Source organism: Ruditapes philippinarum, unplaced genomic scaffold (genome assembly GCF_026571515.1).
Source record: "Ruditapes philippinarum isolate M1 unplaced genomic scaffold, ASM2657151v2 ctg7721_1_1_1_1, whole genome shotgun sequence".
In the NCBI taxonomy this organism is placed as follows: domain Eukaryota; kingdom Metazoa; phylum Mollusca; class Bivalvia; order Venerida; family Veneridae; genus Ruditapes; species Ruditapes philippinarum.
In genome coordinates, this window is record NW_026851992.1 from 1 (window position 1) to 18,474 (window position 18,474).

The following is an 18,474-nucleotide window of genomic DNA, read 5'->3' on the forward strand; positions in this document are numbered from 1 at the left end:
AATAGTCTTTAACAAAAAATATTCAAAACAAACCTTATTTTTTCTTGGATTTTCCTTGTATAAATTTAGCATCAAATTGCTCTACTGGAGTGACGGCTACAATGAGGCACAACTGACCATCAAGAAGCACCTGTTGTAGACCAATCACATAGAATGGCAGTATCCATGGTGTAGATGGCTCAGCTACACCACCTTCCTGAAGGTAGTTGAAGCTACTCGGAACAAGAGCTAGAAGCCAGGTTAATAATGCTGTGTAGCTTGCTGATAAACCACTGCCTTTAATGTAAAAATCAGTAAAGATATTATTTTAATAAATTTCCCAACTCAAAACATGCACTATACTACCATTTAAAGGAACTAACCTGGCATTATAATTGAAATTAAGATGCAAAACAACATTACACTAAACTTCTTATCACGAAAGTCACCTTGTTTTACAAAGTAAGTAAGATGATTGGTTTACATTCTGATTTTTGTTGGGTTTTAAGATACAACATTATTAAAGTAATATGAAAATTTTCAAACTTGGGAAAACCTCAGGTGCCCCCTTCGGTACAAACAGGCATCATAGTAGAACCACCTCATTGGTAAGCTAGATGAATAGCTGCCTCACAAAACACATACCAAAATTCCAATTCCATGAATTGCCATGCTAATGAAAGCCAGTCCATATTTAACTCTTAGCCTGCAGCCACATCATGGATAGCTATAAATATCTGTGCTATCTTGTCTCTGTGTTCTCTATTCAGTAAATATAGATTTTGAATAATTCCCTTAAAATGACAAATGGTTTTGTCCAGATTGAAAGATGGACAAGTCCATATAAAATATCTAGCTTGGTAAGGGTTAAACACAAAACAGAGATTACCTACCTGTATCAACACTTTTATTTCCACTACCCCTGTGAAGAACTATCTCTCCATTTGAGGACAGGTGTATGGTAAGTAGAACAGTATCTGTATCTTGTGATAGAACTGGGGGCAGTTTACGGGGAGCTGGTTCATATGATGCTTCCTTTAATAGAAGAAAAAATCTTTTGCTTGTTTGATCTAAGTCATATAGCAAATGATTAAGGTTGAAAAGCAACTTTTTTAGATAGACTTGTACCACTTTTTTGTTTGTTTTGTTGGATTTAAGTCTCACTGACATTGTTAAGGTCATACAGAAATTTACCAACTTTGCTGGTAAAGGCCCTTTTGTGCATTTCTTCAGGCTCAAGTGGGCACCAAGTAGAACCGACCTTCCATATGCTAGCTTGATAGCTTCCTCACACGGAAGAATCAGAGGTCCCTGATAGGATTCAAACTCACAGCAGTGAGGGGCAAGTGAGTGATTTTAACACTTTTTTGTACTACTGCTAGTTAACGTACAAGCAAGTAAGACTGAAAATTAACTTTTTTAACATATAATATCATATAATCAGCATCTTTTCCATAAGTAAATACTATATTTCGATGACAGATGAAGATCAAACTAGATTATAATAATGAACTACAAGATCAACTTTATGCTGGTTGTGTGGACAACTTATCTCTGAACAACAGTAATAAACGGCAGTAGGAAACAATATATTATCAGTTGCTGCCCACATGATAATAAATAATATAACTTGACATTTACCAGCTCAAATACAGTAGGAGTATTTTCAGCAGGATCCTGTCTACCACTGACTGAAGCACTGGGTTTCAGAGCATCGAGACGTTTCTGTAAACGCAGTTTGGCTTGTCTCTCGCTTTCCCTCTGTTCACGTAATTTCCTGAAATGCAAAATACCTGAAACTTTGCTCTTTCGTAATTTCTATTTTACTGAATTGTTGCTCTGTAAAATTTTGCTCATTTGCAAATGATTTTACTAATTCTTTTGCTTTGTGCCTCAAGACCCAGTTATGCAAAATAAATTTACAGGGTCTTTTTGAAAACAGATATCTACAGATATATGCTCCAACAAATACATTCTGATGATATTAATTCATATCGTTAAATAAGTATATAAGCACAAATCTTGCTTTAATTTCAACTGAAGCCTTAATGTCAGTACTAATGAGTCATGAAATAAATCAATTTACATTCTGTAATTTAAGTGACCATTAATTACATAGGAGCATAATTTCAATTGTTATAAAAAATCTATGCAGGTTTCAAATCACTATAAGCAATACTATAAACACATGACTTCTACATTAACAAGCATCTGACAAGTTGAGTGTCACATCAGAATAATAAATCATCTAAGAAATCACAATCTGTCTTAAATTGAATCAAATACATGGTGATAATTTTAGTTATTGAGAATATCTGTAACGTACTTGACAATTTCTAGCTGTCTTTCTTTCTCTTTCTGCTCTAGAAGTCTACGCTTCTGCTCTTCTATGTCTACTGGTGTATTCTCTGTGGGAGTTGCTTCCCTTGTTGCTGGTCTCAATCGTGAGGGGAGATCTGCCATGTTTATTACACGAGGTGGCTGCCTGTGCCTACAAAGATAAAAAGTTAAAGATATGGTATGTTATTAAAGGTTTATTAACATCTCCTTTTGAAACACATTAGCACACAAAAAAATCAGTTTCAGGAAAGATTAAGGGAACAGAAAATAAGAGGCCCTAGTCAAACACAGATAAAGTACAAAGTTGTAAGCTCATTATAAAAAAAGTATTTTCATGTAGCAGAATTTTGTCAAACTTTAACTATAAATGTAATTACTTGTGTACTCGCTTTCTTTACTTTTGTCTGGGAACGGAAAAAACTTAAAAATTATTACTTAAAAACATTTTGATATGTAAATTCCATGAACATTTCATAAACATATTTTATAAGCTTTAATTTGAATTAAAAACCTTTGGATCGCAACAGAATCGTACAATATTTCTAAAAGCAAACAGTTTACAGTGTGACATGATCCATAAATGAGCCGCATCACGACAAAACCAACATAGCGCGTTTGCGACCAGCATGGATCCAGACCAGCCTGCGCATCCGTGCAGTCTGATCAGGATTCATGCTGTTCGCTTTCAGTTTCTCTACTTGCTATAGGGTTTGTAAGCGAACAGCATGGATCCTGATCAGACTGCGCGGATGCGCAGCTGGTCTGGATCCATGCTGGTAGCAAACGCACTATGTTGGTTTTGTTGTGACGCAGCTCATATCTACAACAATGTTCACCTTGTAACTCCAATGCTCTTACCACCAAGTCAAAGAATCAACTTTCTGATGCATGTATAAAAAGGTTGGGCAAAACATGGACATACAAATTCAGGTTCTAAATTCTGTATCAGAAATACAAACAACATGAATATATCTTACACAGGTGGTTTATCATTGGCAGTGTATGTTTTCTTCGTTGATTTAGCACTAGATACGGTATGTTGCTTGAATTTCTGACGTTGTTCTTTCCAGTCCTCCACATCCTCGTCCGAATCACTAGAGTCAACTACAACTCTGTATAAATATGCCAAAAATATGTTTAATTATGTCAACAAACTTTCTAAGTTCTGCTTCCAACAGTCACAAATGTTAAAAATTGTCAACACAATAAGAAACTAAAATTTACCAGATTCATATTGTTATAATTCAATTAAAACATATCCAGGATTTATTCAGTTCAAGTTCCTTCTTACACATGTAAAATAAACAGAAATAAAACAAATTTTTCTTCTCCGACAAAACTAAACGTTACATTTACAATTCAACAAGCAAAATAAGAAAACTGCTATTGATTATGGAAAAATTCTGCTGGTGTTAATTAACACAAGTCTCCTGTAATTTTTTATATCTCCAGAACCTTGTACAACATTTGTATAGAGATTCCTTTAGCATCATATTTCTTTCAATTATCATTTCAAGTAGTGATAATTCCAAGTATTATCAGATAATCATATTGATCAAAGATACTAGCTGTCTATCTATATACATGTATATATCTCCTAATAATAACATACCCCTTATAGTTATCATTGTGCGCCTTTGAGGCATTATTCAGTATTTTTACTACAACAATTTTATTAACAACTGAACCATTTAGGTTTGTGAAAAAAACAAAAATCAAAAAAATCTGGATGAAGTGTGATCCCTTCGGAAGCATTAATCACAACAAAATTACATGGAAATTGCAGCAGACTTGGTTTAATTGAATCTGCACTTGAGGGATAATGCTAAGTCTTTTGGTAGCCACTTTTCATATGGACAAAAAACATTCATACTTCTGAGAGAAATACAAGTCAAAACTTTACTGAGTATAAGTAAAAAGAATAGCATTTCAATAAATATACCTCTTTCAGATACGAAGTGTTTAGTATTATGAAAATCCATATTGTAGTCTCAATCAATCCCTTATTTCAAAGAAACTTTATCTCAAAGACAACCAACAATGGAACTGATCCAAATCTTCTTATTTTCTTTTAAGATTTTATCTCATTTTTATCAACACAATGTGAAACAAAATTGAATAACTTATTAAAATTCCTGATTTATAAAATGTTTTTATTAATATTTTAGTCAATATATTTGTCAGTCAACTTTCTCATGTTCTGAGGATTCTCAAGAAACATTTTCCTCTTTTTTGCCAACTTATTTATATAAATCACTTAAAACACAATTGGGAGGCAAATGTAAAATTATACATAATGACACAGTGTGTTTTAAAATCAATCTGTAACAAGTTAATTGTAATCTATTATAGTTATCATAAACAAAAAGGAAAATCAAACAAATCTGCAGCATTAATGATACCTTGATTCTGGTTGAATGCCAAGAACTTTTTGTACTCTCTCTATACTCTGCTGTTGCTCTTGCCTGATCTGTTCAAAATTTCTCAGATCTATAAACACTGTGGATTCCTTGTCTCCTTTCAGTCCCTCAACTGAACACAGAAAATATATGACCAATATAAGTAAATGATATTTATTTACTTCAGAGTATTAAAACTGATACTTTTATGAAAAGCACATCCACAGGTAGTAGTAACTTTCTAAAGTTAACAAAGATGAGATAACATGAGGTGCCTGCATGATATAAGGTTTAGTGAAACACAGGGTGGTTAAAAGTCATACACAGACACCCCTGAAAGTGGGATTGTTTCCCCCACCCCATTCAAACCAAAGACATTCTGACAGCCCCAAAGCCTTTATTAGTTAACAAAAAAAATATTATTCATTAAAATTAACAAATCTTATTTTACAACTTCATCGAACATTTCCAGTAATTACACTTAATTTAATGATGTTATTGTGAAATTATTCTCCATTCTGCTGTCTATTTTATCTTTAAAAAGAACAGGTATTTACACATATTATGAAGAAGTGAGATGTAACTTTTTTCTCTCACAGATAAATTTCAGCATTCTACTTTTAGTTTTTTGGTTGGGTTTTACGTCACATCAACACATTATATAGCCTGATAAAGCTGGAAAGTCACTATATGACCTATTATAGCTCATAAAGTGACTTTCCAGCTTTACCTTAGATGCCCTTCCATGCATTATTTCAGGCACAAACAGGCACCTAAGTAGTACCAATGACATCCCGAAGCTGGATAGCTACCTCACATGAAAGAATCCAAAGTCTCTGTCAGGATTCGAATCCAAAGCAATGAGCGTAAATAGTTTGAAGTCAACAACCTTAATCACTCGGCCAGGCCACCCCCAGCATTTTATTTATAAGCACAGAATTAATGCATTCATAACATTATTGAAAGAACTTTATTTCTGGTATAAAACTTCTAACTTGGCCTGGAAAGATCGTGACTGTGACATCATTACAAGACGATAATCCACTTACCCATTCCTTCTTGTTTAGTGGCAGCTTGGACTGGTGGTGGTGTTTTGGGTGGTACCCTTGGTGTAATGATACGTAATGGTTGCCTGTCATTGGTATTGGTTCCACATGATGCAGTTTGCTTCTTCGGTGCTAGAATGTTATATAACAGTAATATTCAATAAATTGGTAATTCAAAAATAAAACTGAATTGTGTTACATCAAGACACTACAAATGCCTTTATTATGATCATGACTGGTTTAAAATTTTAGTGTTTTACACACTGCCAAATGGAAAGGGACTCTCCATAACTAAGAAGTTCAGTCTGTCAAATAATTTTGTACCACTTACCTAAAACATACATTAATTTGGTTTTTGACCACTTATCAACTGCAACCAGGAAACTTGCATACAAAACTTTTATTCTTTTTATTTTTAAGTAAGTAAGTAAATGATTAAACATATATTCTTCTAATATAAAAATATTAACCTTCTTGTTTTACTGGCTGACATTTCTCTGCCCACTTTTCACCGGGTGTTTCTTTAGTCTCATACTTTGACCCCTGACCTCCAGACATAACCTCTGACTCATTATCAACATCGTCATCCGACTCCATCTTATTATCTACCTGGGACCTATTATTATTATGTTTGTCCTTCCTCCTGGTAGCACCAGTGGTAGGGTCTATGTCAGATAGATCTTCACCATATTGGGCTCATTGACATCTGAGCCAGTTTCTGAATCAGAGTCATACCTGAGTTGCTTTCTAAAATGACAAAATATCAGATGTCATCAGTCAACTAGTTTATGCATAAAATAAATAAATTGCATTATTTTTTTCCTACAAAAAGATTCACACAGTAGAAATATGCTCATTTGCTAACAATGAAATGTTAACAAAATCTTTTTTAATCCTGGTACATGAAATGCATGCAAAACAACAACAACAAAAAAATGAGTAACTTGAGCACAAAAATCTTCGCGAGAGGTTATCATATTCTATCAACTGATGTAATTCTAATTTTTCTATGTGTATTTCATTTTAGCATTTCAATCTTACACGATACAGTAAACAATGTAAATTTGTGGTATTAAGTATACTGCTCGGCAGTATATTTCAGAAATATCACACCACAAATACAATGACCCGTCATTCCACATGATATATTATTCTGACACATGGCAATACCTTGTAACATAATTATTTGTTTAATAATCACCTGCAGCTGATCGCCTCCCTTCACCTGATCCGAGGCGTGAATCTGGTCTAGAATGATCGGACCAGGCCTGACGTGGTAACGGTGGTGCCGTCTGATTGTCTGTGTTTAAACTCTCTAATAAACTATCTGTAACACACACACAACAAAAGTAAAGATAAACATAAATAAGGAAAAGTGATTAACATCTGTTGTATAACTATTACATGTATTACAGTTCCTAGTTTTAACTTGGTTTAAACACAAGTTTATTAGAATTTTACCAAAACATAAATATACATTAAAACTGGTCTTTCTGTGTAATATTAAATATGAAATTACTGAATTGATTAAGTAAATACAAACAAAGAATTTTTCATTATTAAATTCGGAAAAGATTTGAAACAGTTCTAGACTTTACGCTTTTATTTCCTAAACTGGTTAAAGATATGCTGACTTGTCAAAATATGAGTATGTTTTGAATTTTTGAATTTAAATGAAAAAATTTAGTGTGGAAAACTGAGTACACTGTACCAGAAAAATAGGTTAATTTATTTTTAATAAATGTAATGAAATCTCGTTAATAATTCAGTTTATGTAACAATGGCATACACATAAAAGTAAACGTTAGTTGCCAATGTTTTTTTGGCCTAATAAAGATTTTGTGCTATGTTTTCTTAATTTTGATGCTCTCAGAGTCCTGAATAATTTAAACATTAATACAGGAACTGCCATGGTTTTGCAAGAATGTATATTTCTTTAGCTTGAAATAATAGTTTGAATCATTGAAGAAGTCATATCATTCCAAACACTGGTTTTTTTAAGTCACAAGTTTTTTTTGTTTTTGTCCTGTAAAATGTTTACCAGATGAACTGGACTATGTTATACCGGTTCGTGTTAAACTTATAGGCGTTTTATTATCAAAGAATTCACAGGTTCCGCTTGTCAAGCGTAAAATAATAAATTTAAAAACATTTTAAATGTAATAGCATTATGCTTAGAAAACATTGTAACAGTGGTCTATACATTTACTGCTCTTACTATCTAAACTGATCTATCATATTTCTGGCTTTGTAATAACTTGATGAGTTTGTCTTTAAATTATCAATGATTTACTGAAAATTTTAGTGACAAAAATATGTAGTATTCAGCAAACAACATGAATTTATATATATTTGTCAAAAAAATTTCAAATGAAATCTCCATATTTGTTTGTTTGTTTCATTTTTAAGCCTTTTCCCCAACAGTATTTCAGTCATATAGGCGGGTAGTTTCCTAACCATCTTTCCTGGAGAGTTACACCAGTACTAGACATATAAATATTCTAATTTATGTAAACAGATGGCATTACCTTAGTTTAACATTTCTTTTTAACTTATTTAATAAAACATACCAAGATCAATGTTGTCTAATTGTTGTGTGGATAAAACTGGTGCTCTAGGTGATAACAGATTTGTGGCTATGTCTTTCTCTTTATTCCTTGTTGCCTCTCTATGCAGTTTCTTCTGAATCAATTTATCATCTAAACTATTCAAACTTAACTGTCCATAGATTTCTGTTGCATATCTATTGTCAATGTCACTCTCCAGTCTAGGCATTTCATTATCTGCTCTAGAAATATCATTATCTGTTCTAGGCATATCATTGTCAGATTTAGGCATATCATTCCAAGACACTGATTTTTTTACAGGAATTTCACCCCAGGATGAGACCTCTTTCTCCTTTTTGTTTTTGTCTTTTTCTGCTGGCACTGGAATGTCGGCCCAGGATGAAACAGGGGGCGGAGCTATGTTAATACCGGTACGTTGAAACTCATAGGCAATGTCATTATCAAAGAATGTCACAGGGCTTCCGCTTGTCACTTTAGCTATCAAAATAATGAATTAAATACATTTTAAAAAGTTGTAATAGTTCATTATTGTTTAAGAGAGATACAGTTTCATATTTATAAGACTTTAACAACAATAATATACTTCATTATACGGCAAAACATTTGGAAATCAGAAATATCCATAATTGTGTTCGAAGTGTCAGGTCATGTAACCTTCAATTCTTTAAACTATAAAAAAATTCAATTGCATTACAGATATTTATACATGACAATCTATAAAAATTCTGAACTCTTAAACTGTGGAATTTCTTAAATGGAACTTTTCAGCTTCCATGTCTGTTTTAAATTTCATTGATATCAATATGAAATGTTGGAGTCAGTAGTAAGTCTGCCAACAGTATAGACTGCATTGGTGTGCAGACTGGCCTTGCTTGCCAATATGGTCTCTTTCCAATGGCAAGGGTAAACAAACCCAAACACACACTGGCCTTGCACTATACTCGTAGAAAAGGTTAACCACTTTCTGTTCCAGCAGGTTGAAGCTTTAAAAACATGATAAACCTACCTTTATTATCATTGAATGAAGCAATATCAGCTAGAGTATCACTACCCTGACTGGTGTCTAAATCTTTATCTTCCTCCAGTGATTTCAAATGTTGGTGAAATATCAGTGGTTCCTCGCTATCAGAATCAACCTAAATAATATATGTAAAATTTATTGTTAATAAACAACAGGACCTTTCACTTTTGTTTTTTCCACACATACAAATGTAATTTGTACCAAAGACTGACCATAAAGAATAAGTTGTATTATGTATTTCTTAAACTTTTTTGAGAAAAGCAATTTGACTGAGTAAAGGATTGAGTTATTCCTAGATTGAGAAAATATATATACAAGTTACTGTATGTTGTTGTTAAATATAATATTTTGAATTACTATTTGACAGAAACAAAAGTATTGTGGTGAAACTTCAGTAGACAGTCACTTTAGATACAAAGTTATTCACTAACAAATATTGAATTAACTATTTAAAAAAAGAAAAAAAAAAAAAAGAAAAAAAAAACATTTGAAGCACACAAGATGATGATAAAACTTCAGTTTATTTTCATTTGAAATGGTAATACAACCATCAAACTAGTACTTTTCTTTATACCCTTATATGCCAAGATTTTCCCTACCAAAAAAACAACAACAAAAAACATCATCAGCTGATCAGTGCCCTTCCTCATAAAATGTTAAAAAAACAACAACAATTGAGTCATTGAGTCAGATCAGTTAGAGTCATCAAAAGCAAAAATGTAAGAACCTTACACCAGCTGCCGGTACAGACTGAAATATCTAGCTAAGTGAGGGAGACTGTTTATGGCAGTAAACGAAGCTTTACCATTAGTTTCCGCTAAACAGTTACACAAGAGTTAGATATAACCATCTATAACAACAGCAGGTGTTTGTTTCTTTTCCTTGCATATTACATATTAATCATATTCTGGAAACTGTAGCTTTAATATTTTCATTTAGCACTTGTTTCTTATAGTAGCATATGAATTAACAACTTCATGATGGCAAAATTTATGATCCTAGGAATACAATTCATTCATAAAAGGCTCATGTGTGAATGACACCATTTGATGCAAGCAACTTGATTTACGCAGGGGGGTGTAAGATAGGTTTTTCTAGCAACGGTGTAAACAGTAGATTAATAATATCTCTCATATTTTGCGGATCGGATCGGAATATCCGTCCCAAGGTGAACCGCCAATTGGGCGGTAACGAGGCTTGCCGAGTTACCACCCATGGGCGGGTGACCGAGGGACGGATATTCCGATCCGAACCGCAAACATATGTCAGATATTTTTTCTTGCATATTCTTCCATATTCCATTATATTTTAAATTCATTATCCTTAATTTCAATGGAAATTTGTATCATAACAACCATAACTACTTTCTTACATCAGCGTATGAATGACAACTTCATTCATAACGGTAAAATGACGTCATCCTAAGCGTGCCATTGTACAGCACGCGACCCATCTGGCACCTCCCATGCCAGATGAAATTTCCGGCATGGGTAAAACTCACGGAAACGCCAGTCTGATATGCAAGAAAAATCTGTCTGATATACAAGAAATAAGTAACTTACATCTGACAAGTCAAAGTCTATATCTGGTAGTTTCTTCTCCACTTCAGAGAAGATAAGATCCAGTTTGGGTTTGAGTCCTGATGGTAGCATATCTTGGCCTGGCACAGGTAGTCCATCAGGTGACGCAGACAGACTCAGGTCATTATTGTTGTTATTGGACTGAGCCATTTTGTTTCCTGAAAAAAAAAATGCATACCAATAAATGCACAATAAATCAACAGTATCTTAAAATTATTGATAACCTAAGTTTTTCTTTCCATATACATTTAGCTGCATGGGGCCATTAATAGGCCTTTCCCCTTCTGCAAAATTCTTTAAAATCATGCAGTTTTCTCCTAAGGTTAAATTTTACGTAAAGTTTTCTGCCCTTTTGCAAACATACCATATATAATATTTCCCCAAATTTAAGGGTAGGACCCCTTCCTCTATCTGTGGTAAAAAGCCCTGCCTCATAGTACAATATTAGTGGTGTGCAGTATGGTCATTCACAAAATGTAACGAACACAAAGTTGTAATATATTATTGTACTTATATTGATTGTAGACAATTCATCATATTATTAACTGAACAGAAACAATGATAATATTGCTTATAGTTCAATTCAATGCTTAAAATGTACCTGTAAGCTATAAATGTTATCGAATATCTTTTTTAATTTTGTTCAATATTAAACAAAAATGATTCACCATACAATTTAGAATTGCATGAAAAAGCAAAGAAATGTAGTCCAAAATATATCCAGTGATAATGATAGTACAAAAAAAGTATAAAAATTAATCTTTTTGAAATATATAAGTCATATAGAATTTCCTGTTATTGAAAAGTTTACCAGCTGGTTCATTAAACAGTAGAATATCATAATACCTGTGACCTTCACCTTGATTTAATAATTGAACATTTAATTTCCATAAAAGATATTAGTCAGCAAAATCCTGTATAAATAATTAAAAACTTTATTTTTCAAAACACTCATTAAAATGCAAATACTAGTACAAACATAAACATTTTCTTAATAATATGTAAACTTTTCAATGTACCGGTTACAAAATAAAAAGTTATGTAGGACAAACCATTAAATTGACCCAGTCTAGGTGGGTTTTATATTTTGAAAAGTTGCCAGAAAATGTTCAATCATTTACCAGCCAAAGACATTTTATTCAATGATTATACATACCATCAAGTTCAAATATAAGAACAAAATAGAATGACAAACAGAAAGAGGTTTCAGGGGCCAAAGTCCATTTATTTCATTGATAAAAATTTATCAATTTATAAACCCTTTTGTATGCTGACTGATGCAGTATTGCAAGAAATTATACCACTAGTATAGAGAGCATTGCCTGGACATGCACATTTTTCCTAAGACTCTCACTGTTATGGTAATGAAACACCTAAACTTACAATTAAAAGAACTTAATTGCAGGGCAAATCCCTTTTATAATTTTTTTGTTGCATAGGGTATTCTAATGAATCATTAGAAATACAATATGCAACAAAAAAATTTGAATTTAAGTTTACATTGGTCAACAATTCCAAACAATTTCAAAATAAGTTACAGAAACCTCTTCAGGATTTGGCACACACTTTTTTTGTAGGTGCCTGTAAAGGTAAGATCTGCTTGCTGCCAAAATGTTGAACATTTTATTTTGCTATTTTCAGTTTTGAAATATGGAGTGAGTTCTCAGCACTGAGCAAAATCTCGCACATCGAAAATGAAGGACCCATTTGCACGTGCAAACAAGTGATTGTGAAGAGAATAAACATGAAACTATGTGTGTAGACACTATATCTGAAAAAGTGGAGTCATTACTTTAAAAACAAGCATTATTTTGATTACAATTTTAACTCGCTCTGATAACAGAAAAAACTGTCCACGCAGATGTGTTGTTGATCACCTAAGTGTTTTATTTTTCTTGTTTTTTTTTCTTTGTTTGTTTGTTTCATTTTACGCCTTTTACGAACAGTATTTCAGTCATATAGGCGGTAGTTTCCTAACCATCGTTCCTGTAGAGTTACACCTGTACTAGACTGCCTTCCTCCGCGCTAAACTACCAAAGCATCTCCCGGGGATCGAACCCACGCCAGAGTTTTTTTCTTTAGCATTTAAAACTTCAAAATAAATGGTTTTGTACAATTACAGTTAAAATATTTACAGTGCCATCCATAAATATTTTTACATGTCTTGAAAAATACATTTTGGTTGATACATTAAGTATAAATGTAGTATCCATTACAGATTTTTTTTTGTAGAGCGGGTGTGGGTATTACCGAACGTGCGTGTATTGCCGAACACATTTTTTTTCTCACCATAACCTTCTTAATATTCTTCTAATAAGGCAGTGACATCAGAAACATGATGTCACTTCCTTTCCCGACATATCTGTTATATTTCAAACGTGATACTAGACAAAACAAAGATTTCCAAGACTAAAATACTACTACGCTTGACAAGTATGTGCTCCGTTACAAATATTCTAATTTTAGATACCTGACGTCATAAGGTTATCTGGTCTCGTGATTTCGATAAATCATATTTTTCTTGTTATTTGTGAAACTAATACATGTACTGTGATATGGAAAATAACTCCATATGTCACTTAGATATTTATTTACTGAGTTATTTGCATGTTCGGAATTACAAGCAGTTAAATTTTGTCATGCGTGTATTACCGAACACAATGTTTACAATGATAAAAACAACACTTATCATTATTATAACGTTATGAATTTATTTATCTAAATACAAAATGAATAATTTTATACATTTAAATAAATAAATAGAAACATGAAATAAATAATCAATTATTAATCAGTTGATTAAAATAAATAAATAAATAAATAAATTAATTAATTAATTATTTCATTCAACCAATCAAAAAGATATATGTAGAAAGAGAAATAAATGAATAAGTACATATAAAATTAGAATAACAAATAAATAGATAGCCTAAACAAATAAATAGCTCTGGAAAAAGAAAAAAATGATCAGACAGACATAGACAATTTCTTTTAATTTCCTTTTTATGAATGAGCAAGCAGATAAACGCAAAACGGCAGCGTTATTTAGCAGAATTAAATGCTTGACCATGTAGCTGAATTAGTTCGTTTAAACTATGTTAGTTGAAAACCAAGCATCAAAAAAATGATGGGATTCCAAAGTCCACCCTCACAATACTGTCCCTATGAAATACACTGGTCATAAGATGAACAGTTCTAAATAAGTCTGAAGATAGACGTATTGTTGAATTGGTCATGTACATGTCGTAATTATCGGCTATGGAGGCACCAGACAAGAGCTTGCACACACTTGAACTTGAAAATACTTTATGGTGAAGGTCGCTGAACAGTCTTTCGTGAAAACAAACCCGGCAGATCTTGGCTGGAGGGTTACTTTCGCCGCAACCCTGAACTGACCCTTCGTACAACTATTCAGCTTGGAAAAGAGAGAGAGAGGGGGAGAGAGATCAATTTTGTCCCCAGAAAAGGTTAAAAGATGGTTTTCTGATTTCAAACACAACCTTGAGGAGGAGTTAAAGAATACAGATCTACGTAGATTTCAAATTACCTGAGTATCTATCAAGTACCTCTTTTGAGTACAAATATTGTTAAGATCACATCATGTCAGCTGTTATTGTATAAAATTAATTGGTCTTTAAATGATTTAATATTTACACATTTGAACACGTAATCTAACATGTTATCTATGTCTCTGGTAATTATAATTGTTCAATAGTGAATACTTGCGAAACATATATTGCTTACATCAATAGTGAAATGATTTGTTTTAAACTTATCTATATTTCAGGTGAAGATTAACATTTTTTTTTAAAAGTTGGCAGTGTTCGGAAATACACGTATGTATGTTCGGTATTACACGCATATGGTCGGTAATAGAAGCGGTCAGGTCTAATATATGAAATGTCATAACTCATTAGATAATGTGCGTAGATAAGTGTTTCTTGCATGCACATGTAAAGGAAAACTCATATTCATCAAATGTCAATTGAAAATCATGATTACTGCGTGTATTACCGAATACTACTTATTTCACCTTTATAAGTGTTCGGTAATACCCGGGGATCATTTATGAACAGCATTTCCTATTGAAAGAATAGTCACCAGGGACTTATCTTTTTCCACTAAAATAGTCTTCATTCCTTATATACGACCAATAAAAGCTTATAATTATATTAATATATATATATTTTTCAATTTTTATTCAAAAATGTAAATTTATGAAATAAATGATATTTTTAAGAAAACAACAAAATTAAAATAAAAAAAGTTTCTCTCTATATATATAATCCCATTATACTGTACCCGGAGACTTTATTTTTTTAATAAAATAATGTTAATATAAATAATCATGTATGTTTCATGAAATGTGCATACAACTTTGCAACAGAATGTTTTTGGTCTTCAGAAATTTAGCCCATTCAAGGTAAATTTTCTTATTGTTATCATTTTTATTTTTGTTTATAATTGTCCTTAAAATATAAACCTGGAAGTGTACTTTCAATGGTTCATCATTTTACAATAAGAGCTTTGTTGTTATATGAATTTTGGCCTACTTTCACTTTGGACAGACTTTGTGAAAACAAACATGGCTGACAAAGCGGAATCACCTTAATGGTGTTACATGTGGTAACAAGAGCTGTCAGAAGGACAGCGCGCTCGACTTTTTTAGTGCTTGCCTATAAAACAAAACTTTGACAGTTAAGGGCACACAAGACTTTAACTAGGAATTTCTAAGTACAAATCAAGAAACATTTTCACAGAGTTATCTTCTCTTGCTTACAGATAGGTCTCATGATGGCACATAAGAACTCCAACTTCCAAAGTAATATCTCAAATGGTTAAGTCAACAAGTGGACAAGAATGAAAATCTTAACTGAGTTTCTAAGTCAAAAAGGGCCATAATTCAAATAAAATCCTTAACAGAATTACCTTCTCCTGCCCATGTTTTGGGACCATGATGGTAAACAAGTATTCCAACTTTCAAATTAATATCTCAACAGTTCAGTCAAAAAGTGGACTGGTTACTAAAAACTTAACCAAGATTCTAAGTCGATAAAAGGCCTTAATTTTTAAAACAAATCCTTGACAGAGTTACCTTCTCTTGCGTACAGATGGGGTAATGATGTGAAATAGCATTAAAAGTTTCAAAGCAATATCTCAAAGGGTTAAGGCAATAAGTGGATTTTACCCATATTCAATGTATTTTCTAAGTCAAAAAGGGCATAATTCTGTCAAAACCTTGACAGAGTTATGTCCTCTTGTCTGTTGATGAAGGTCGTGATGGTAAACAAGTATGGTCAGTTTCAAAGCAATACCTCCAATGGTTTTGAAATAAAGTGAGGTGGTACAAAAAACTTAACCAAGCTCAATACACTTTCTAAGTCAAAAAAGGGCCATAATTCTGTCAAAAACCTTGACAGAGTTATGTACTCTTGTCTGTAGATGGAGGTTATGATGGTGAACAAGTATGGTAAGTTTCAAAGCCATACTTGTAATACTTCTGAAATAAAGTGGGGTGGTACGAAAAACTTAACCAAGGTGTGACGCCAACGCTAACGCCGACGCCGGGGCGAGTAGGATAGCTCCCCTTTTCATAGAAAAGTCGAGCTAAAAAAGGAAGGAAAAGAATAGTCCCCTTGGGACTATTCCAGGATATTGCCAATATTTAGCATCACCCTATGTTGCTTTTACTGGCAGCCACAGAAAATGTAAATACCGTGATATCATAGGAATTAGGGTGGTTTCGTCAAACTACCGGTTCGGCTAACTGAATTTATGAAGAGGTGCGAAAGTGGTTTCGTCTAACAGATGTTATATAGTAATTAAGGCAAAGCTAGTAGACGTGGTTCATATATATATAGTGTTTTTATCATCAATATTTTGTTATAATTAAATTATGACGCAAATATCATTAATGAATATAATAATTATATTGTAGAAGTATGTTTATATATTATACTTATTTTGAAAAGTTTTTTTCGTTATTTGATAAATTATTTTTGAGTCAAGAATAAATTACAAAAAAAAACAATATTATTTTGTTTGCAAAATTAATTGTTTAGTTAGGGCTTGGTTAACGAAATAAATCAATTGTTTATAATTGATGACAGAGAAAGTTTGTTTGTCTTATCAGCCGATCAGTTATCTTTTGAGTGGTGAATAAAGAATAAAAACAGATTGTTGTTTATTACATAGAAATCATGATGTATTCTTTTGAATAATATGCATACCTCATTTGTTTATATAGAGAAAAATAAAGTATTTTTAAAAAATATGGGTTGTTTATAATAATTACGTAATCTTTCGAGCTTTTTTTTTAGTATATATGTCGATTTTATTCCGATTAAAAGCATTTTTTTTCAGCTTTAACTATTTGTATATATAGTTTGACATAGATTATAAAAATAAACTTGTGTGAAATGTAATTTGTGTTGACTCTTTAGTTTTTTTTTCAGGTTGTACTTTTAAACGTATATATATTTCTATGATGTTGTTTGTTCACTGAGATCTTGTGTTATTATTTTATGTAAATATCATTATTATACTAAAGAAAAGAATAAATAATATGTTTAAATTTTCAATATCTTGTCTTTAATTGCATGAAAATGTGTGATAAACCACACATTAAGACCCGCGATAATTGATGTGCCCATTATACAATAGCTATTGTTCACTATATAAATTAAGTTAGCCGAAACCACTACCTGTTTTACTATATAAGATCAGTTAGACGAACCGGTAGTTAGACGAAACCACTCCCACCCATATCATAGAACCCATGATATCATAGGAATTTAGGAACCCAGTATACAAGTAGGTATGACCCCCCCCCCCCCCCCCCCCCCCCCTCAACATGTCCGTGCTACTCAGCGAATGCCAAATTGCATATTATCATGGAGGATAGAATACGAGTGTCAAAACGCTCTCTTACTCGTTACATATATCTTATATTCTTTCTTGAAAATACTTTCCAACAATGAAAGTGAGAAAAAATCATTTCTTTAAAATGAAGCCATAGCAATTATGTACACAATAATCTACTTCCGGTTGCTGTTGAAACATGTCGAACGCCGTTGAACGCTCTAAACCAGTGTTTCGACATTAAAATTTCCTCCGCACTTGAGAAGTAAAGAAAAATACCTTTAGATTTTGTCATAACGTCATGAAATTAACGCATTCATCTGTACATTCCATAGAAAATTTTCTAAATCTACTTTCAACGGTTAAAAACTTCGGTATTCCGAACGGAATACGGAAATGACGTCACATTAACCGAAAGAATATTGAATAACGAAAAGGTGTTAAAATATGATAAACAAGATCAACCCAAAAAGATAGAAAACTTACAAGGTATAGAGTGTCGTAGAGGTGTATATGGTTTCGTTTCACACACTTTTACTTTTTCGTTTTGTTTTGGCTAATAAGATTTTGAACATTCTATACAAGGGTTGGCTCCTTCCTACATTTCAGATAGCATATATAGTGTTCTCGAAAAATGAAACGTATACACTTATATTAGATCAACTACAAATAGAAACATAA

General features: G+C 32.4%; 2 protein-coding genes across 2 annotated transcripts; both read right to left on the reverse strand.

Moving 5' to 3' along the window:
• Positions 1–38: 38 nt before the first annotated feature.
• Positions 39–6,361, reverse strand: LOC132744939 (dynein axonemal assembly factor 8-like; the record flags this gene model as incomplete). Its single annotated transcript, XM_060733734.1, is given in 8 exon segments — positions 39–276; positions 873–1,014; positions 1,621–1,756; positions 2,306–2,470; positions 3,297–3,431; positions 4,722–4,851; positions 5,768–5,896; positions 6,235–6,361. Coding segments are annotated over 8 exon segments (1,202 nt in total), but the record flags the coding sequence as incomplete, so codon positions are not given.
• Positions 6,362–6,372: 11 nt separating this feature from the next.
• Positions 6,373–18,199, reverse strand: LOC132744949 (uncharacterized). The gene is made up of 6 exons (XM_060733745.1): positions 18,073–18,199; positions 10,915–11,090; positions 9,338–9,467; positions 8,335–8,808; positions 6,966–7,091; positions 6,373–6,511 (listed from the first exon to the last, which is right to left on the reverse strand). The coding sequence occupies exons 1-6, from the start codon at positions 18,086–18,088 to the stop codon at positions 6,447–6,449; spliced, it is 987 nt and encodes a 328-aa protein (XP_060589728.1). The 5' UTR covers positions 18,089–18,199; the 3' UTR covers positions 6,373–6,446.
• Positions 18,200–18,474: the final 275 nt, after the last annotated feature.

Bases quoted from the DNA above. Each gene is read 5' to 3' on its own strand.
- LOC132744949 (XM_060733745.1), bottom strand. The intron at 8,809-9,337 runs GTAGGTTTATCA...TTATTTTGATAG, and splicing joins TTCATTCAATGATAATAAAG to CTAAAGTGACAAGCGGAAGC. The intron at 7,092-8,334 runs GTATGTTTTATT...TGTGTGTTACAG, and splicing joins ATTAGACAACATTGATCTTG to ATAGTTTATTAGAGAGTTTA.